This window comes from Lissotriton helveticus, chromosome 8 (assembly GCF_964261635.1).
Source record: "Lissotriton helveticus chromosome 8, aLisHel1.1, whole genome shotgun sequence".
NCBI lineage: Eukaryota > Metazoa > Chordata > Amphibia > Caudata > Salamandridae > Lissotriton > Lissotriton helveticus.
In genome coordinates, this window is record NC_136069.1 from 723,096,092 (window position 1) to 723,119,318 (window position 23,227).

Sequence of the window (23,227 nt, forward strand, 5' to 3'; positions counted from 1 at the left end):
TACATAGCCCTCTAAATTCCTCCTGCCTAATAATCTCACACTCCGCAGTGCCCCAGCGGACCGTTTCTGTCTGCCATAAGTGAGGTGTAGGGGGGAAAGCAGATTTCCACCGCATTGTGATGGCTCGCTTTGCTTTAAGTACAGCCAGGTCAGCAAATCTAAATTGGACCTTCCGTCCCTTAGGCCGTCTATGCAGACCCAGCAAGCAGCTTTCCGCCAAAGACCAAACAGTCGTTCCAGTGACCTCCTGCACCCTATTTCCCACAGTTTGCCAGAACATGCGTAAACGCGGGCATCCCCACAGCATATGAATGAGGTCTGCATCTTCTTTCTGACACCTAGGGCAGGTGAGTTGTGCGTTAGGAAACATACAGTTAAGGCGATGTGGTGTGAGGTATGCCCTGTGGACAATCATGTACTGTATGTATTTAAATTTAGCATTGCGGGACACTTTCTTAGGGAATTCTAAAAAAGTAGACCAGTCCTTGTCCGTTACACAACATATGTTGATTGTTATAATTTTCTATCAGTTTAATATCTGAGGATTAATTAATATGAGCCTTTTGATTTATGACCTTTATAAACATCCTCACCACCTTTCCTTTTACATTCCTCCTCCTGTTCTGTTTCTTCTATTCTATTTTGAATATTAGAAATTCCCTAATACATTTTTTTTTATTATTGCTCTTTTGTAAAGATAGAGATTTCTTTTTATCTGTGTAAAATATTATGTCATTACAATAGTGCGTATTTATATATCTAGTATACCTAAAAGGTTTTACACATAATATTCTTTAAAACTGGAAAAAAAAGAGAAATAAAAAAGTTCAATGCCATTAGACGCTCTAGCATTTGTACTGATTTGCTTGGTTTGGTGCTTACAGCGAAAACGGGGAAGTATTTGTTCAAGCAGCTATCTAGGATTAAGCTAGGTCATTACATGTGACAAACACCGCACAAGAACTTAACACTAGCACATCACTACTTGCTGCCTCCATTTCGGTTGATGACTTTTACACAAACACTAAAATATAGTGACAATATTTTAGTACCTCTGCATATGAAATGTTATGGTGACTTAGCCTCAGTGTCAATGCATTTTTCTCTAAAGCCTCCTATTACCATCCCTGTCCCCAATGCTACATACAGGAGTTTATGACAAACTCTGTGCTTACTCACTGCTGAATCTTTGCTTTGCATCATCTTTTCAACTCTCTTGTGTCTATGGTATTTCAACATTGGGTTTCTCTATTCAGTGTTGAAATGAATCATCGCTCTCAGCCCTTGCAAGTAACATAGAATAGATATCTATCACTATGAAACAGCACTTCATAGGCGCTAAACATTTACCTATATCATATAGTTTACATGACTTTTGCATTTGAACAACATGTAACCTTATGTGTCAACCTCCCATTCACCAACAGTCTACTCTTTTCCTTACCTGTAAGAGTAACACAATTTGCCTTCAACTAATTTGGTTGTAAAGAGGCATTTGCTTGTGCCAAGGATTAGCCCAAATGCTTCCTTATGGTATCTCAAGGAAGACCTTGGAAACTGTGACAATATTCGACATAAATACACCACTGAAATGCTTTTTGACATTCATACTACATTACCTAAAAACTTCTTTTAGTTGCTTCACTTTGTTGTCAGGATATTTCTTGGGATTGGCATCGTCGAGAAAAGTCCTTGCATATGATAATGGACCAGCATTAACCTGAAAGAAATATTCAAAATTATTAAAGTTAGCAAGAGAAGTTAAACATGCACATAAAAGAACGTATCAAGTTCTTCAACTGTACAGTATCACAGTAAAAGTTAATTCTGTTGCTAATTATGGAGCAAATCAACATATGTGTGAATCACTTGCAAAGAACAGAATAATGAAAAACATATTGATTTATGGTACCAAAATATTGTCTCAACAATTTGGACTGGTCGCCCTTTCGACAAATCAGAATACGTCCCATTGTTGGGATTCTTTTGATTGGTTGGTGGCATTCAATCAACCAATCAGAACAGCGATGGCCCAAGCTACGCATAAATGGAGCTGGCTAACAATTTCTTATCGGTCTGTGGAACACAGCAGGGTATTGCCGCTGTTCCCATTTTACTTTTTCAATGGATAAGTGGAAAAAGAGCACAAAAAAATATTTGCCATGGAATTTACACAGAGTGAACCGAAGGAAAAAAATCCAGGCTTTTATAGAATTTTTCAGAAAAGGGAAAATGTATTCAATATTTATGGTCACGATGAGGAGAATAATGTGATTTTTTATCATGGATAGCTCATTAATCCTGCACAACATTATTTTTTCTAACCTTTCATCTGCACTGCCCTCCACAGATGCAGGTGGTACACAATGTAGTCAACTGCTGCTGCTCAATCTCCACGCATGTATAGATTACACAAGGATCGGGTGCAGATACCCCCTGACGCAGTCGCCCAATAGGAAACCAGATGATCATGCTCTGAACCTCCGGCTACCACACTATCCTAGCCTAATTCAGAGGAACCAGCACGTGTTGGGCCCTGATTTTCTTCAGAACTTGGGACAGTGGAGACAGGGGCAGAAAGGCATATAGGAGCCCAGTAATCCACTTTAACCTGAATGATTCTCATAGACAAAGCGTTCTTGGGAATTCCAACACACACGTTTTGACATTGTGCATTCTCAACAGTTGCAAAAAGATTCAGCCTTACCTCTCCCCATTGTTGTAAGATGCCCCGTACCACCTCTGGATGCAATGACCATTTGTGATCCACCAGGTACCAGCTGCCGAGCTCATCTCACCTTGCATTTTAAGATACCCCTTAAGGGTTTCACAATCAGAGAGATCCCTGACCCTCGAGCAAACTCCAAAGGCACAGCACCTCTTGACACAGGATGTCAGTCTGCCCTGCTTGCTGTAGTACCAACATTGTGGTAGTGTTGTCCGTGAGAACCTGCATCAGTCTACAATTGATGGGCGGCAGGAAGGCCTTCAATGCCAGACAGGGTGGTGACTCACAGCTCCAACAGATTTATTTTGCACCAGGTTTCCTCTGGAGACCAGTACTCTCTGACCTTCACCTCTCCATCCCAGCAGGGCTCCTCGTTCACAACCATCAGCTCTGGGTGGTGAAGGGAGCAGGGTTTGCAGCTGGTCAAGTTGCTGTCGGGTAGCCATTACTGGAAGTATGGATTCAGACGAGGCTGGCCCTGTGTTGAAATTCTCAGTAAGGATGTCTCGACTTTAACGGAAAGCAGGTGTAGTGTCTAATCACAATTGCAAATTAAGCACTCTACTCCGCTGGGGCACTAACTGGCAAACTCAACCCTGTATCGGGGCAAGTGCCATACCTCCTGTAGTGTCATATGAGTTAGCACTGACAGAACCCTTGTGGCTCCTAATGGACTCCACGGAACTGTGACGTAAACGTTAGTGCGTAGCGAAGTGAATGCAGGTTTAGAAAGTTGAGTTTGCGGTTATACATAGACGAATTAAGACGTGTTATACTAAGCTCCGTGTGCGGCGTGTTCATTGGCGAGTACCCAGGCTGGGGAGGACGCAACAACTGGTGACGAGATAGGGGATAAGTAACCCAAAGATGGACAGTGCTCTCCCAGAGAGTTTGCCACGTTCCAGCAAATTGCTCGTGCATGCCACGTGCGCCTCAGTCAAAGTGCGGAAACAACGCTGTGTGGAGTCAAAGCACAACTCCAGCCAGTATAAAGCATTTGGTGATAACAAAAGCTTCACTGAGAAGTCTACACATCTTTGTCCAAGAACCTGCTCGGAAGGCCGTAAAAAGAGGTACTGTGCTACTACACAACCAAAAGCTATACATCATATGGAGTGATAACGCTAAAGGTGGATGCAACCAGGTTTTGAAAGAGCAGCAACTAGTGACAGCAAAATGCAAGATAACACTGCGATCAGAAGTGCTGCGACTTAGAGATCAACAAGGTGTCAGACAGTACAAAGAGATGCCCAAAAGAGAAGTGATCCAGATACAGGAAATAGTCTTCTGCTTACCAGAACCAATTCCTGAGAGTCATCATACCGTAGCTCTGGGTGAAGAAGTGCCCTGGGTTATGTTGGCAGAGCCATGCATACACGAAGTAGCACAACACCAATGCTGCCTGGTGGCAGCTCAGAACAACTCCGAAGGTCTCCAGGAAAGTGAAGGCCCCCCATTGAGAACAAGAGGGAAGTCAAGGTTCCACCGGCTGTTCCGGATGACCCAGTGGCCAGCACAGGTACTTAGAGATGGCATGGATGAAGCAGGTCCTAACGGACAGCAGACAGTGTCGGAGAGATGTCTCAAAAAGGGTTACAATGCTGCAGCCTTCTTGAAACCACCACCATTTGATACCACCAAAAAGCTAAATATTGGCGACAGATGGACTGCTTGAACAGAGACATTCGATGATTTCATTAAGTCAATCGAAGAAGCAGATAACAAGAAGATTATCAAATACCTTAAGAATCTTGCTGGTGAAGGTGTAAAAGAAGTCAAAGAAAATGAAGGGAGCTGATGGAATAACATACTATCAAATCAAAGCCGCCTTGAATCTAAGGTTTAATCCAATGACAAATGTAGATTGCGAGAGCTACATTTCAGTCAAGAATGACAAAAGTTGGTGAGACCATCAACGAATTTGATGAGAGACTGGATAAGCTGACTAAACACTGTTAATTAAATGGATTTAATGCGCATTCAGGCATCATGATGATGATTACCACACCAGGATCAACAGCATGGCCCACACAATTTATGTTGTCCAGCCCGGCCCACAAAATGTATTTTACCCCGCCTTGTCCTTCCATTACCGTTTGCGCAAAGGTATTTCGAAAGTCCTCCAGGAAGGTCCTTTCCATAATCCGGAAGAACAAGTTACTTATCGTCGGTAATGCCTTATCTGGTAGAAACTCTAGTGGTAGATTCCTTACCTTTGAATAATCCCCAGGCGTCCAACTGGATGCCAATTTTTTTGATGAGCAGGACCCCTGCGTGCCGGAAGTTGGCGTTGTTCAGTTCCATGTGGCGTTATCGGCAACGTTCATGCTGGAAGGGACATGCGCAGTCCCTAAAGGCGCCACCCCATCGCAATGACGTCAGTTTCTTTTTGCGACTTACCACACCAGGAGCACAGTGCCACAAAGAACACTTACCACTGATGTGTGAAAAGGGAACAGCTCTGTACCTAAGAATATGTTCGCAGAACGGGGAGGATGGATAGGTCTGTAAGTACTCTGTGGCTAGACAGTCTCTACCAGATGAACAAGTTACTTACCTTCGGTAACGCTTTTTCTGGTAGATACAATATCTGCCTGTGGATTCCTCACCTTGTGAATATCCCCTTGCGTCAGCAACATTCGGAAATTCTTTTGTAGCCTCGCGCCGACGTGGACTCGGACGTCATAGAGACACGACATCGCTCGCGACTCCGCTGACGTCACCAACGCCTACAATAGGCCCACGCCGGCGTGATGACATCAGTTCCGCCCTTTTTTCCGTGCCATCGAGGCACACGGACGGACCAATGACAATAGATATATACAAAGTATACACAGTACACAATAGTCAAGGCAAAACACACAGTGTAAAGCAAATGCAGGAAAGCAATTGAAACATTTCCCTGACAACAAAATATATATACATTACAGTAACTCTGGTATAGAAGAGTGGACAACGGGGAGGCGGGTGGGTCAGTGAGGAATCCACAGGCAGATATTGTATCTACCAGAAAAATCATCCACAACGTCAGGCGGGAGGGAAAAAGAATTCAGGTTGCCCCGCTCAATCTCCAGGCATGAAGGTGTAATGTCTGGAGGTGGGGGTGTAGAACCTGCCCCTCCATCTGAGAGAGGAGGTCTGCCCTGAGAGGGAGACGGAGCGGCCGGTGAGAGGAGAGGTGGAGAAGATCTGCGTACCACACCCTTCTTGGCCAATCCGGGGCGACCAATATGACTTGGGCCCGGTCTTGGCGAATCTTACTCAGAACCCGAGGAATCAAGGGTATGGGAGGAAACGCGTAAAGGAGTTGATTTCCCCAACTCAACTGAAACGCGTCCCCCAAAGCTCCTTGCATCGGAAACTGGAGACTGCAGAATGTCAGGCAGTGAGCATTCTCGCGAGTGGCGAACCAGTCCACCCGAGGAGTTCCCCACATCTGAAAGATGTCGTGAACCACCTCCGGGTGAAGCCTCCACTCGTGATCGGCAGAGAACTGCCGACTGAGACTGTCTGCACGAACGTTCAGAACTCCGGCCAGATGATTTGCCATCAGACAAATCTGATGGTCCCGAACCCAGGACCAGAGACGCAGAGCCTCTCTGCAGAGACAATGCGACCCCACTCCTCCCTGTTTGTTGATGTACCACATAGCGGTCTTGTTGTCCGTCAGGACTTGAACCGACTGACCGCGAAGGGAAGGGAGGAAGGCCTTGAGCGCTAAACGAATCGCCCGCAATTCTAGAAGGTTGATGTGAAGCAACCTTTCCTCTGGAGACCAAAGGCCCTTGACCTCCAGATCCCCCAGATGAGCACCCCACCCGAGAGTGGATGCATCCGTTATCACCGTGGCCACCGATGGAGGCAGCTGAAAAGGCTTTCCTTGAGACAGGTTGCCTTCCACGCCCCACCAAGACAGATCCGCCGCAGCTTCTCTGGAGATCCTCACAGACTCCCTGAGATCTCCGTTGTGCTGATACCACTGCCTGCGGAGGCACCACTGGAGCGCCCTCATGTGCCAGCGTGCATGGTTGACCAACAGAATGCAAGAAGCCATCAGACCGAGCAGGCGAAGGACCTTCAGGACTGGAACAACCGCTCCATTGTAAAATAAAGGAATCATTTCCTGTATGTCGCGAATCCTTTGAGGGGGAGGGAATGCACGACATACAGTTGTGTCCAGTACAGCACCTATGAACAGGTTGCGCTGGGAGGGCACCAGGTGAGATTTGGGTACATTTATCGAAAAACCCAACCTGTACAAAAACTGGGTTGTCTCCTGCAGATGATGAAGCACACTCTCCGACGACTCCGCTTTGATCAGCCAGTCGTCCAGATACGGGAATACAGGAATCCCTGATCTTCTGAGATGCGCCACCACCACTGCCATCACCTTGGTGAAGACTCGAGGCGCAGTAGTAAGTCCAAACGGAAGGACCGCAAACTGATAGTGCTGCGATCCCACCGTAAAACGGAGATACTTCTTGTGCGACTTCAGGATTGGGATATGAAAATACGCATCCTGCAAGTCGAGCGACACCATCCAGTCTTCTTCCAGCAGAGCCTGAAGAACCTGAGCAAGGGTGAGCATCTTGAATTTCTCCTGCTTCAGATAAAAATTCAAGATCCTGAGATCCAGGATTGGACGAAGTCTGCCATCCTTCTTGGGAATCAGGAAATACCGGGAGTAGCATCCCTGACCCCTTTCCCGCTCTGGGACCACCTCTATCGCACCTTTCCTCAATAGAGTTTGGACTTCCTCCTGAAGGAGTAACAGATGTTCCTCTGAGCAATACCCCTGGCAAGGAGGGTAATTGGGAGGGAATTCCCGAAAGGGAAGGGCATACCCATTTTCTACGAGATTGAGAACCCAAAGATCTGATGTAACCGATTCCCAATCTCGTAGAAAGTGGGTAAGCCGACCCCCCCACTGGGCCTACATGATCCTGAATGGCGGATCTAGGGCTGCTTTTCTGTGGCTGGGGGGTTGGAGGAGGTGGAGGAGGAGGAGGCTTGACGCCCTCGAGGACGTGCTCTCTGCTTTCCCCTGTATGACCTATACAAGGTATTCTGCTGCTGCTGCTCTTGTTGCTGCTGCTGACCTTGTCTATATGAACGAAAGGAAGAACGGCCAAACCCTCTAAATTTCCTGGTCGTAGAACCTCTGACCTGAAGGCCAAGAGATCTAGCAGTTGCCCTGCTATCCTTGAATCTCTCCAAGGCCGTGTCAGCTTTCCTTCCAAAGAGCCCCTCACCATCGAAAGGCAAATCCAATAAAGCAGACTGCACATCAGCTGAAAAATCAGACGACTTCAACCAGGCTGAACGCCTTGTGGCAACCGCTGTGCCCATGATCCTTGCCACAGAATCCGTAGTATCGAGCCCGCTTTGGATGACTTGACGGGCTGCCGCTTGAGAGTCAGACAAGGCTTCCTCAAAGTCTTTTCTGTTATCCTCAGGAACCTTAGGGATTATTGAACGCATAGAGTCCATAAGAGCATGAATATATCTACCCATAAGGCAAGTGGCATTAGAAGACTTCAATGCCATACTAGCCGAAGAAAAAGTCTTTTTTGCAATTTGATCCTGTTTCTTGGCCTCTTTGTCGCCAGGCACCTGCGGAAAAGCACCAACTGACTTTTTAGAACATGCGGCCTGAATCACCAAACTCTCAGGAGAAGGGTGAGAAGACAAGAAAGCAGGATCCTCAGGAGCCACTCTATACCTCCTAGCCACACTTTTCGAAACTGCAGGAGCAGAAAAAGGTTTCTTCCATACCTCCATAATGGGATCCTTTAAAGCATCATTAAATGGTAGTAAAGGTTCCACTGCTGAGTTTGGAGAATGAAGGACCTCAGTCAGTAAATTTGACTTAAATTCAACAGTAGGCAAAGTCAAACCCAAAAGTCCTGCTGCCTTCTTCATGACAACATGATATGGTTGAACATCCCTGGAGGGTGCATCAGGTCCTGAAGGTAAAGCCCATTCTGGGGAAAATTCGAGACCACTTGCCTCTGCCAGGTCATCAAAACAACTCCCATCCAGCTCACCTTCCTCCACGTCAGAAGAAGACTCATTAATTCTCTGTTCATCAAGCAGACGTTGAGCCTCTCTTCGAGACCTCATTTTAACTCGAAGTGCAGCTGAATCCAACGCCGAATCCGACGGCGCCGGAGCCGACTTCGGAATCGAATCCGAGGGCTTGGAAGGTCGTTCCATAGACTTGCTAGGAGCCGGTGACGTCGGAGCCGGAGTCGTTGACTTCGGCCGGGTCGGCGTCGATACCGGCGTCGACCTCGGTGGAGCTTGGTACTGCCACAGCGGAGTCGGGGCTGGCATATATGACATGAAAGGTGCCGGAGCATATGAGCGAGGAACACCCAAATTAAAAGCCATAGGACCCATGGGACCCGAAGGTGCACCAGAGGGGTACCATGATCTTGAAAAAACACCATACATCGCGTTTAAAAACGCAGAAGGGTCCTGACCTGGAGTCGGGAATGGTGGATGCTCAGGTTGACCTCGAGGCAGGTTTGAATCTGTTTCTACAACAGGATTCGAAGTCTCCTCCTCAACAGGAACCCCATCGGCGTCATCCGGAGATGGAGCCGGAGTCGGATCCGGAACCGGAGTCGGAGAATGGACCATTGACTCCGAAGGCGAAGCCTCACCTTCTTGATCCGACACTTGTGGAGGAATCACTTTCGACTTCATCCTATTGGGAGATTTCGATCTTGAACCAGATTTATCACCTGAATGATGACGGGATCCATGCCTACTTTTCTTATGTTTCTTACGAGAACCGGAAGCGTGATCAGACGAAGACTTCGAGGCCGACGCCTCTCGAGATCTCGACCTGGATCTCGACTTCGACCTCTTCGAGTGTTTTGAAGATCTTCTAACTTTACTCGCCTTTAGCTTAGCCATAAGAAGTTTTGATTCTCTTTCTCGAAGAGCCTTCGGATTCATCTTCTGACATGATGAACACCCATCAACGTCGTGATCCGAACTCAAACACCATATGCAGTCTTGGTGAGGGTCCGTAACGGACATCATCTTCCCACATTCTCTACAAGGTTTAAACCCTGTTTTCTTTGTCGACATGACAACCGAGCAAAAAGGTCAGAGAATGGAGAATCGAGGAAATAAAGTATCAAAGATACTAGAAGCTACAGAGTATCCCGAAACCGTTAGCGCCAACGACGCGGAAAAAAGGGAACTGATGTCATCACGCCGGCGTGGGCCTATTGTAGGCGTCGGTGACGTCAGCGGAGTCGCGAGCGATGTCGTGTCTCTATGACGTCCGAGTCCACGTCGGCGCGAGGCTACAAAAGAATTTCCGAATGTTGCTGACGCAAGGGGATATTCACAAGGTGAGGAATCCACACGGCAGATGTATCTATTAGAATAGGTGCTACCAAAGGTAAGTAACTTGTTCATCATCCGATTGAGACTTCCACCACAGATTCCTTATCTTAGAATAGATACCCAAGCAATGTAACCCCCCCACCAGTCCCTGGAGGTGGGTTTGCAAACCCGATTTAGACTAAAAGTCCTGCAGCACCGAATGGACAAAGTGACCATCCTGACTGACTTGACTGTCCGGGCAGTAGTGCATGGTGAACATGTGCAACAAAGTCCACGCTGCAGCTCGACAGATTTCCAGGACCGAGACTCAGCATGCTAATGCAGTGTCGCAGTCTTTGCTCTGGTGGAATGAGCATGCAAGTCCTTCGGGGGTCGCTTCTTGGCCAACGCGTAGCAGATCTTAATGCAGACACAAGCCATTGGAGATGATTTGTTTCTTCGTGCCCTTCCTTATCTTGGCTCCGACATGCCTCACGAGTTGATTGTTCACCCGGAATGATTGTGTGCTGTCAAGGTAGAACTACACTGATCTTTTTGAGTCTAGTCGGTGGAATCTCTCCTCTTCCTTAGAAGGATGAGGCGAGTGTAGAAGGTACGCAAGGTGATGGACTGGCCTATGTGGAACGGGGTGACGACCTTCAGCAAAAAGGTTGCTCGAGTCCAAAAGATCAGTTTGTCGAGTAGCAAGGAGCTTGAGGAACGGCTCACTCATGGCCTTGGGGTGCATGAAGCGGCAATTGATGCGGGTCTAGGCATGATGGTGGTGCTTGAGGCACCCCAGACAGACGAGGTGTGGATCCATCACCAACATATGTTGATGACAGGCACCACAAGGCTTGAAAACATTATTCCTTGTGGACATCCCTGCCACACCAAGAGACAGTCTCAAAAATCTTCGACAAAAGGGTTGAAAAAAGGTCAGCCAAAAAGTGACTTGTCGGGGGGGGGGGGGGGTAGACTTGTCTGAAAAGCTGCAGCATTGCCTCCTTGAAGGCATTTACCTGCTATGCATCAACTCAAGCTGTGGAAGGGCACTGATGTCTGACAACTGTGCATAGTCAAGTCTTTTGAGTGCCAACTGCACGATCTATCCCTAGAGTGGGAGTCTTAAATTTACCAGAGGACGGAGTTCGAGAAGAGGACTTGGAGCATGAACCCTCGCACTTGTACTTAGCAATTTAGAGGTTCGTATTAATAGATTAATGCTTCAATCCCTGCACACAGCTACTGAAACAAATGTTTGAAAGTCGGTAGAACTAACATGGGTATAGAAGACAAGCTGCAGGGGGACTCCAAAAGTAAGAAATCTGCAGTTATAAGTATCCATCGGAATAGAAAACATGGTGCAGAGAATGTCTTCTCAGAGGTGTCCATTTGCTTTGCATCCTGAACGGAAAGCACATGCTTTTGATACTGCATTGGCAGCCTAAACTATAAGGGATTTTAGGAGCTCAAAGTTGAAAAGTGGAAATATTACCAGGGAGCTACCTTGTGATTTCCGAGTGCATTTTGACACACCACAGTATCAGAGACTTTTACTTAATTTTAGGAAAGGGATCTTATACTACCTAACTAAAAGGTTTGACGTCTTAGTGAGAATTATAATCCAAGGCGTTTTCAGAGGTGGGGTAGAGGTGCAGCACACACCACTTAAAGACTGCATTACTTTTCAGTAACAGGACATCCTTGAGACATGGGGGCTGGCAATTTACAGCTCTTTGAACCTTCCACTTCCAGAAAGGCACCAAAATATGAGAGTGAGCATCCCATCCATTTTACTTTGTTCCTTTAAGTCTAACCCTCTACCTCATGTAGGAATAAACCAATGATGTGAAATGACTCTTTATCCAGTTCTGGACACAAGAGCTATCAAATTACCCATAATCGATAGGAGGAACCAATGCAAACATGCCAAGCATATTACTTTGGGTATCAGAGTTAGTAGTTCACCAATTTCTAGAAGTGTAACATTTATCAGCTGCTTAACTGAGGCTCATTTAGACTTGGAAGATGTGGTTGAGCTCGGCGATACCACAAAAGGAACAACCTGGAGTAGTGCATAATTATGACCACCAAATATGTTACTGCAGCACTTTTTCATGAGTTGCCCACCATGACATATTGAAAAGGTCACATTTTGCCAATTAATCGTATCAAAGAGAGCCTTTGTGGTGATTATAGAGAAAACTGCAGTACAGTGTTTGGAGCCACAAATTAAAAACTGTTGAAGATGGCTTGAACAAAGAGAAACAAATTCATATTTTTCTTAAAACTAAACAGGATGATTGTTTGTAGGTACTATAGCTTGATAAGTCAATTTTATATCAGAGGAACTGAAACAGTTTACCATATAAAAACTTGAAAAATAAAAAAAGATTACTTTGCAACAACAAGGACATTTATACTTTAATGTCTCTGTAGTTCCACATTAAATAGCAAGCTTAGAACAATGACAATGATTCAATACTAAATACTAAAAACTACAAGTGTATAAATATATGGATAACAGAGACTGGACCTTTAGATAGCTCACAGCCTCAAACATACACAATATGGCGTACTGAAGGTCCGAATAAAAAGGGTTTTAAAAAAAGTCTAAAATGGATGCAATGTTTAAAACAGGAATGACAGTGTGGTAAAAAAAGGCCTACATTATGAACAGGTAGATATAATATTTGGATTAACTTGCTAAAATATTGAGATATAATATCTTGGTAGATCAAAGAAAGTGTTTCCAAGTAGTGCAAGAAATGTGAGCGACAGGTTGCATGTTACAATCCTTTGAGAGGAGTTGGGATTGAACCTCAGTTTTGAGTATTTATAAGAGAATTTAATAGAACACACTTTGCATAATTCTGAAGACAGTGAAAACACCAATTTAATTATGTATTCTGATGATCGAAAAGACTAGCTAAGAAGAAAACAAGGGCATCACAAAAGACTGGCAAGTTGATATTAGTTCAGTTAACTGAATTTCTTGAAATTGATACACCACCAAATCATAATCATAAAAAGTTAAACATAATAACACTTAAGGCCTCAAATTCTACAAGTAAGTTGTTGTAAGCATATGGTAGGTATTATTACATGTTCTACTTGGTTTTACTTTATTCTAAATACAATTATTAATTATATGACTTTAATAAATGTTATTCTTAAGTCAATGAATTTCACTAAGTGAATTTTGTTCCTTATAAAATAGCAGCAGACTGTATCCAGCACAGAAACTTTGGTGAACTGGAACAGTATTTAATAAGGTTAAGCAGACAAACTACTGAAAAGTACACTGTAATAGATACATAAGGACAATATCGCTTCACTTGGCTTCTCCTAAATGTTTTAAGGTTACCGACGCCTTGCTTTTACTAACTGAAAGATGTGGCACTACAGTTCAAAAGATAAAGCCAATACTTGTAATGTGACTTTATCCTACCAGATAAAAGTAGAATATCGAGCGCCTGAGGTTAGAAAAGGTACAGGGAAAACAATTTGTGAGGAAACACAAGAAAACTATCAGTAGTATACCAGTTCATTTACAGAATTGAAAGTTTTATCAGATAAAGCTACATTATCAATGGGCCTTAGGTCACTAGGTGCTTGAAACAAGGGACATGTTACAGCGGTAAACAAGTAATATCCTCTTATGACTGTTATTACTAAAGAGAGACCACATTCTTGCCACTTCAAGTTTCATTTGGCAGAAAATATTGGAGATATTGAATAATTTTGTGTTGAGATAGCAAGATGAAAAATGAACAAGTTACTTATCTTAAGCAACAATTTTTCTGGTGGACAACCTAACCTCAAATTTCTAACCATGTAAATATTCCATAGGCGTCACACTGGATCCGGAAACTTTAGTACTCTTGCGCGCCAGTAGGTGGTGTCATGCGCCTCTGCGCTGAGGTTGTTCCACTTGAAAAGGGATGAGCTGCGCCACCCAGGAGATCTGACGTCAGCTACTTTACAGACTGTCTGCCACCGCTGACACAGAGCACATTGGCATAATGACATGACCAGTGTGTATATCTCTAGATTGGGACATCTTAAAATGGAAAAAGACCAGTTCACAGAATATGGAGGTGGGAGTGTCTGTGAGGAATTTGTGGTTAGGTAGAGCATTCACCAGAAAGATTCTTACAGAAGGTAAGCAACTTGCTCCTGTGATGGTTTCTTCTAACTGCAGATTCATCACCTTCTGAATTAATACCATAGTAGTACCTCCCCATAGACTGGCCTATGAAGTGAAGTAAAAAGTCCTCCAGGACCAAGCAGGCAAAATGCTCATCTCAACGGACCAAGCTGTTGAGGCAGTATTGCTTTGTGAATGTATGTACCAATGCACATGTAGCCTTTTGGGAGCTGCTTCTTTGCCAGTGCACAGCAGCTCTTTATGCAGAGAGCAATGCACTAAGAGATGGTCCATTTTTGCCTTACTTGCCCTTCTTTGTTCTGGAAACCCCTACAAGAGCTGACTGTCTACTTGATGCTCTTTAATGTAATCAATATAAAATCTTAGTGCCCCTTAGGGTCTAAACAATGGAGTCTCTCTTTTACTTAGAGGGTTGAGGTGGAGGAAAGAATTCCAGAAGAGTGATAACCTCCCCAATAAGAAATGGAGTGACCACGTTCATTAGAAAAGAAGCATGATTCCTTAATACCAACTTAAAAATATTGTATAAAGTGAGTTGACAGAAAGCGCCTGTAGCTCACTCACAAGTCTAGACGATGTTATGATGATGATAAAGATGGTCTTCAACCTTAGAAGTCTCAAAGGTCAACTGTGCAGTAGCTCAGAAGGGGTGCACATCAGAAAAGTGAGGACTAAGTTCCAGTTCCACTGGGGCATCACAAAGGGTTTCGGTAGAAACAAATATTGCAAAATATTCAAAGATCTCATCACAACAGGTGAATTAAATAATGAAATCTGGTTCAGCCTCATGAAAAGGCTGAAAGAGTAGATAAGTAGCCCTGAACAGTGCCCGGAGCAAGTACTTGCTAGGCCAGGGACAGAACAAACAACAGAGCTTCAGGAAACTTTGCTTGTAATAGGACAATTTGTTGAGTCATGCACCAATCTATAAATTTGTCCAACAACTGACATACACTGATTTTGTGGAAGGACGCCTCACTGCCAAGATAACTTCAATGACCTCATTGGAAGGTCGATGGAGGTCAACTGCTGCCGCTCACTCTCCAATCATGGAATGGAAATTGTGCAGGCCCGGATGTGGCTAACCTGCTTTGTTGCTGCAACAGAAGATCCTTCACTAAATGGCAGCTTGATCAACGGACATATGCTCACGCCCAGCAGTTCCAGGTGACACAGTCTCCTGGCCCAATAAGGTGGATTTGACCTGGTCGTTCCTAATCTTCTTCAGAAGTCGGCATAGAAGAGTCACTACCTGGAAGGCATAAAGGAGTCCCGACGGAGGTGTCAGTTAGCAAGAGCTGCTTTGGAAGCTCCAATGCGCAAATGTACTGACATTGTGCTTCTTGGTAGTAACGAAAAGATCAAGCCAGGATTTTCCCCATTGCTAAATGACGCAGTGCGCCACCTCAGAGAGCAATTCCCATTTGTGATCCACTATGCATCTGCAGCTGAGTTTGTCTGCCCTCGTGTTTAAAGATCCTGTCAAGTGGTTTACAAGCAGAAAAATTCCCTGCTATATCAGCCCCTTCCAGGGATGCAGGGCTTTCTGTCACATGGCCCAAGACCTCGCCTCGCAGTACTTGTTGCAATACCACATGGTAATAGTGTTGTCCATGAGCACCTGCACAAGACAAGCCTTTCTCTGATAGTGGGCAGTAAGGCATTCAGCTCTTGTGAATCGCCCCGGACTCCAACAAATTGATGTGGAAGCGAGTCACCGCAGCAGACCAGAGGCTTCTGACATTCACCTCTCCCAGATGGTCTGCCCAACCAGCAGTGATACATCCATCACCACCATCAGCTCTGGGGAGGGTAAAGAGAAGAGCCTGCATCTGACCCAATCGCGACTAGTAGCCACCACTGCAGAGCTTTTGCAGTCTCCTCTGAAATCTGGATATAATGCACCATATTCTCCTGGTGCTGTGTCCTCCTGGAGGCCTCACTGCAGAACCTGCATGTGCCACATGGTATGTTTGGCCAGCAGGATGCAGGACGCCAACAACTCCAGGAGCCTCAGACGTATCCGCACTGAGACCCGGGACTGAGAGTGAATCATCTGCATCATAGCCTGAATGTTCTGGAATTTGGGAGAAAGGCACAAAACCATACCATATCCAGAACATCTCTATGAATGGGAGCATTTGCAAAGGATTCAGATATGATTTTGGCATGTTTAGAGTGAACCCCAACAATATTAACAGGTTTGCCATGTCTGGAGGGGGTTGACGACTGCCTGGGGCGATCCCGCCTACAACAACCAGATGTCAAGTCAGGGGAAGTCTAGATTGCCCGACCTCTAAATGGGTATTCCGACCACTACCATCACTTTTGAGAACACCTGAGGAGCACTGGTGAGGCCAAAAGGGAGCCATGCAAACTGAAAATGGTTCTTGCCCACTTTGAACTGCAGGTAGCACCTGTAGGCCTGCTGTAGGGGGATATCAAAATAAACGTCCTGCAGGTCCAACAGCAACATCCAGTCTCTGGGGTCTAAAGCAGGCAGAACATTGAGAGGACAAAGTTCTAAAATAAGATGAAGGTCTCTCTCCTTCTTCTGCAAAAGAAAATAGCATAAGTAACACTCAGTTCATACTGGCTAAACCGGAATCCTCTCTATGGCCCCTTTGGCTAAAAGGGCCTGCAGTTCCTGCTGCAAGAAGGACAGGTGACCCTCTGTCAGCTGCCCTGATGGCATTAGAACAGGGTATCCAACCTTTTCTGTAGTGAGAGCTACTTCTGATCAGTGAAAATCATTGTGAACTACTGAAGGCTAAGCAACACGCACATTGCTACCACACACCCTCACACCCAGCTTACTTGACTTTAGGCCTAATATCCATAGAGCCAGATGCTATGGTTTGAGCAAAAAGTCCTTTGACTATGACAGAGCTGCCAGGTGTCTCGGTGATATTGTGGTCTTTGTGGATGCTTGAACATGTGTGCGTATGAATGGGATATATGTGTATGGGTGACTGAGAGACTGTATCATATGTATTTGTGGTAAAGGACATACCTTTCGCCATATGTGGCACAGTTAAATGTACAACAGAAATGGGAGAAATGTAAAGTGTAGAAAAATGTTCTGCAAACATTTTCAGAATATGGAACATTTTTCTACACTTTTGATTTCTCCTGCTTAAACTGATGGCTGTATTTTTCACTTATAAATATGGCACAATATCAAGAAAAATAAACCGTAGAGTTAACTTTGCGTGGATTCCGTGAAACTCATCATTTAAATTGTTTCTCATTTGCAAGTGTCACATTTACAAACACCTAGCATCTTGCTCCCAGTGGCCTGTCAACGCTGTGCCATATTTATAACAGAAAAAATACATTTAAGTGGGAGGGGTTTTAAGTGAATAAATATGCTTTAAAAAAACATTAAGACGTATTTGGCTTAATTTAAAGTGGAGAATGACATTAATACTTACTGTTTCATAGAAAACGTTTTCTTCACTTTAAAATTAGCCCATTTGAAATAAATAACAATTCTTTCACTTCTAAATATGTCACAGTGTCTAATGGCCACTGGGCGGAAAAGGCCTGCTGTTTGTAATTGTGACACTTTGAAATGGGAGAAATTTAAAATTAAGAGTTAATCATTAAGGTAACTTTTCAATTTAATTGTCTCCCATTTGCAAGCATTCATAAGCAGCATTTTGTTCTCACCCTCCAATATTGAGTCAACAAGGACTTTTATTTAAGAGTTAAATACTTCATTTCTTCACCTATGTGACCCAGACTGGTCCATAAATCTGACTGAGCACTGCTCATAATCAGACCCTGCAATCTGCAGCCTGATGATAATAATGTAAAGCAAACACAGCCTTCCCTCAATGTTAAAAGAAAAATGTGACCCTGTGCTTATTTAAAAATGAATTCAAGGCTGCAAGTTCCTTTGAAAGTGTCTGGGAGCGAACTGGTAGCTAAAGATTGACTGGTTGGAAACACCTGTGTTAGAAGTTGCAGCAGGGTGGAAAGAAATGGAAGGGTGTATCCCCACTTGAAATTCTGGAGAATCCAGTTTTCTGAAGTGATGGCCTGCCACCCTTGGATTAAATATCAGATCCTGCATCAGGCAAAGTGGTGTACCAGCAAAGAAATATCAAAGCATTTTTGCAGCTTCTTGAGAGGCAGAGGACTGAGCTGCATGTTGTTCATGCAGTCACTGAGAACCGCAGCCCCAGTCATGAAAGGGTTGAAAATCCTACTGTGCTGGTGGAGGGGTCTGGCTTTGGTGAAATGGAAAACCCAGACTGTAGCCACTGAAACAGCTAAATTGCTAGTGGAATTGTCTTTTGGGAGTAGAAAGGGCCAAGGAACATGCTGTGGCACAGGTCTCCTTAAACTCTTACAAGACTGAGTCTGCTTTCTCATCAAAAAGGCAAGAGCTGTCAAACGGCATGTCCATTAAAGACGCCGGGACATTACCAGGTGTGGCGCTGAATACCACACTGGTGGCAATCGCTCGACTTAAACAGTCCAAGCCAGAATACATGACAAACTTTGCAGCATCAAGACAGTATTGAATGGCCTGGGTAAGGAACGCCTTAATAGCTGGCAAACTAATGCCACTGTATCCCCAACAACATGAGAGTAGCAGCCAAGAAGGCAGCTGGAATTCACTGACCTCAGAACAAGACTCATAAAGAAGAAGATTTGTTTTCTAAATGTTTCTATTTATTTACATTCACGATCAGGCAGAGTAGAGGGAAAAGCACTGGGATATATTTTACTAGTCGATTCCAGTACCACTAAATGCTGTGGTGTCAGGGTTGAATAAGGAAGGCTGGGTCTCGTGGTATAGTACAATGGCAATGAGCTACCCGCCTGGTAACAGGTGGAAGGGGACATAGTTTTTTCCACATGCCCAAAAGAGTACTTGTAAGGGCTTTAGCAAAAGGCAGCAGGGCCCCATGAGAAGCCTGTCTTGGTTGAAGGACCTCAGTTAACACATGAGCTGTAAGTCTAGCACTTTTGTCACCCCTCACATAACTGCAAAGGAGGTGCTTTCCGCCATGGCAGGACCAAGTAGAGATACAAGGCCAATATCTGGAGTAGTATCCAGATCACTGGTATATTGAAGTTCTTCATAGTAGTTTTCCTCATCATATTTGGGACCACAGTCATCTCCCTCAATGTGATTGTAATTGCCTGAGGAAGGCCAAAAGGATTGTATAACGTTTGGGTCCTACCATGTAGTTAGGGCTAGGTATCAGAATCTGAAAGGTTGGCTAGAGGCTAGTCAGAGGTGGACGAGATCTCAGTCAAGGTCGTGATGGATTCTGCTTAGAGTTGGATGGCCAGATGTGCTTTACATTCTCCCCTGGCATCAGCATTGATGTGAAGGGGACCGGAGCAGGAGATGGCACCACAACCAAAGTTAACATCGAAGTTGGTGTTGGACGCAATAGGGGTTACAAGAGCCACAGACAGTGCCATGGCTAGACAGGCCTGTAGACGTCTGATTGTAGGGCCCTGTGGATCCTTAGGGCCCGAAGGCACATCAGAGGGAGCTGATAAAGAGCCAGAAATGCACAGCATGGGCTATATGAAGGCCTCCACTTGTTTCAGAGTCACCAATGGACCCGGGAATTCAGGGTGCTTCAGGACCAGGCTTGGAATTGGCTCAGAATGAGATTGAGAGTGAGACTTCGAGTTATATTGATGTCCTTGTGCTCTCTCTGTAGTTTAAGAGTGGCAGAAAGGGCTTGACTCCTGCTGCAGCTTCTTATGCTTTTTCTTGGACTTATCCTAAGACTTTGACCGCAACAATGATTTGTCATGAGAACGACTATGGGAACGTTGCCTTATGTTCAACTTTGACAGGTCATGGCTTGAAGTCTTCTTGTGTTTGGCAAGATAAAGTTAAGCCTAATGGTCCCATATGGCCACCAGGTTTATCTGGGCAGTCATCGCAGTCCCTGGAGTTGTGCTCCGATCCCTGGCACCATAAGCATACTTTGTGAGCATCTGCCACAGACATCTATTTGCGACGGCGCCTACACAGTTTAAACTCTATTGTTTTCAGGCTTGACATTATCCCCTACACACAGAATACGCTTCAAAGAAGATTTGAGGTCTAAAAGTCAAGGGGAAATTCAGATTTTGCTTCTGAAGGCACAGAAAGAAAGGAACTGACGTCAGTAAGTATGGGTGGCATGTATATGCAGCTTTACTTGTCACTCCTGGAGCGGAACGACATCGCTGCAGTCTGTCTGAAAATCTGGGGTGGATTCTTTCCTTGTGGAAACGCTGGTTGTCCCATGACACCTTTTATTAACTATAGTAGATTGCTGAACCTAATTCTACAACACCTCAGGAAATTAACTCAGGGCCTAGGCCTGTAAGATCAGGTATGTACAGTTCACATAAATAACACCAAGCCTGTAAGGAATTTCTATTGTTTCATAAGATGCCTTGTGTAATGCTTATCACTCAACTCTACCAGGTGTATGAGTTACTTACCTTCGGTAACGATGTATCTGGTAGAGACGATTCTAGCCGCAGATTCCTTAATGTAGAATTATCCCCAGGCGTGAGACTGGATCCAGAAAAACCTTTGCCACAGCATCCCTGCGTGCAGGGGGGATGGCACCACGTGACTCCGCCCTGACGTCGTCTGCGTACGTGACGTCAGCAAGGATACGCAAGTCCCCTCCCGGCGCGCCTACATCAGTTTTCTTTGGAGAACTTTTCCGCGCCACAACGCGGAGCCATCACAAACAAAAACTGTGAGAATACGGGAACAGTGTGCGAAAAAATCAGCTAAACAGAAAGGGAAGAAACAAATTGTGAGTAACAGCACCATCCAGAAGAGTGCCCGGCACTTATGACACCAATGTCATGGAAGGAAAGAGCAGAGCACAGCTACTGCAAAGCAACCCTGCAAACAAATACGACAGCCACTCTGGTGGCAGAAGCATGTGAAAAATTGCACAGCAGACTAAGAGGTCTGCAACCACAGCCCAGAACAGAGAAGGGCACCAAGGCCAGAACGGAAGAGTAACATCACTTCACCCCAGGCCACAACAGCAGGGAGAGACATCTCTTGAAAAGAGCTAAGGGCCGAGACCCAGCCAAGAGACCTCAACCCCAAGAACTGCAGAGAAGTCAGAAAGTGCAAGCAATGAAAGGAAGAAGGGCACGAGCAGACCCCACACTGGTAGGCCAGGGTGCAGGGGCTTAGAAGTACCCATGAAATCATCAGCCAATCACCAGAAGTTAAGGAATGGATCAAACAACAAGACAAGCATCCCCCTAGGGAGGAAGGAAGGAAAAGGCACTCGCAGAAGACAACCACCCGGAGGCAGGCAAGTGCAGAAGACCAAACTAAGGGTCCTCGAAGAAAGGGGAGGAAGGGTGAGTCGTGAAGGAAACTGCGGCTAGAATCGTCTCTATCAGATAAATCGTTACTGAAGGTAAGTAACTTGTACATCTGATAGAGACTACTAGCCGCAGATTCCTTAACGTTGAATAGATACCCTAGCCATACCCAAAGGGGAGGAGGGTCTGCGAGAGGACCTCCCCAGCTCGAAAGAACACAGTGCTCCAACAAGGGACGAGTCATAGGGGCAGCAGAGAACCTCACCAACTTGGAAGAACACAGGGACCCACAGGGGATGTGTCATAGGGACAAGAGGGGCGGCTCAGCCCCCATCAAGCAGAAGGAAGCAAGGACGAGGCGAAGGGAGGGAAGTACACCACAAGATCAGTCAAGGCACCAGGAACCCCCGCCAGAAGCCCCAGAGGAACAGACTACGGCAGAGAAGTACCGAAGAAGAAGAAACACCCCAAGACTCCAGGGAGAAAAGGTAGAAAAGGAGGCAAGGCCCTCTACCGGAACACACCCACAGTGAAGGGGATAGCTGAACCTGTCACCGCCTGAAATCAACATACAAGGCAGAAACGTCACCTCAGTCAATAAGGCAGGCATGAGAAATAAGACGTATTCTCGAAAGGTGCCAGTAAAACAAAAGGCAGGAGCACCAAGGCATACGCCAAGCCCCCCGTCATAACCCAGCAGAGCAGACGGACGCAGCTGGACGCGGAGAAGCACCACGAAACCAACCACTCAGACCACGTCGAGCTCAAAACCATGGCAAAGGCCAGGGAAATCCCGGACGACCCCTAGCAGGGGACCGCCCCGGACAGAAACCAACCCACGAAAGAAGTGGGATCAGCCGGAAGGTAAGAGGAGAAACAAGTAAGTCGGACCACGCCGCCAAAGCAGGAAATTATCCCCCCTGGAACACCAGAAAGAGGACCAGGCCGAAGCGGCGGACAGAAGGGTCAAAAACACCGCAGCGTAACGCTGTACATGGCGTACCAAGCACATCTATCGATGCATCAGATACCTAGAAAAACAGAACTGGAGCAGCGCAAGCAGCGCCCAGGTAAAAACCAATACACCGCACCAGCAGAATACAACACCACCAGGAAGGCGAGGAACCCGCAAGAGGGAGTCCACAAGCTCCCAGCGGAAGACAGAGCTATACAATAGCTACAAGTACCCCACTTCGGGAATGACACGCCCCAATTAAGTATGGGAACCACTCTTAGGGAAAAAATCCCGCATCAGAGAACAAGAACATAAGACCTGCGGGAGAGACCACAGACGGCTCAGTAATCAGATAAAAAGTACACACTTGCCAAAAAAGGGCTGAACCAGCAGCCAACCAAAGAGAGGGGGGCCATCTAGGGACCCCGAGGGCACAGCAAAATCTCACAGAAAGTGTAACAGTCACTCCAAACACCAGATTCCAGGAACAGGTGGGATAACACCTCCCATCAAGTCCCGGAGGATCAAGAAACGAGCCTACGGAGGAGGAAGACGGAGCCCGGCAAGGAGAAGTTGCACGGCGGAGTCCGCATGAGTGTTAAATAGAAGGAACCCGTCAAAGGGCACGTCAACCAGACGCTCCCTAATATTTTCAGGAAAGACAGCATCCCGCAGCCAAGCATGGCGACAGAGAGCC

At 45.7% G+C, this 23,227-nt stretch overlaps 1 protein-coding gene across 9 annotated transcripts in view; it reads right to left on the reverse strand.

Annotated features, from left to right (window-relative positions):
* DOCK9 (dedicator of cytokinesis 9) overlaps nt 1-23,227 on the reverse strand; it is a 1,161,971-nt gene that overhangs the window by 50,505 nt on the left and 1,088,239 nt on the right. For all 9 annotated transcript variants that reach the window (XM_078657525.1, XM_078657521.1, XM_078657523.1 and 6 more), the window contains one exon: nt 1,620-1,720. In XM_078657525.1, coding sequence (XP_078513651.1) covers nt 1,620-1,720 — 101 coding nt within the window. The remainder of the gene's footprint in view (nt 1-1,619; nt 1,721-23,227) is intronic.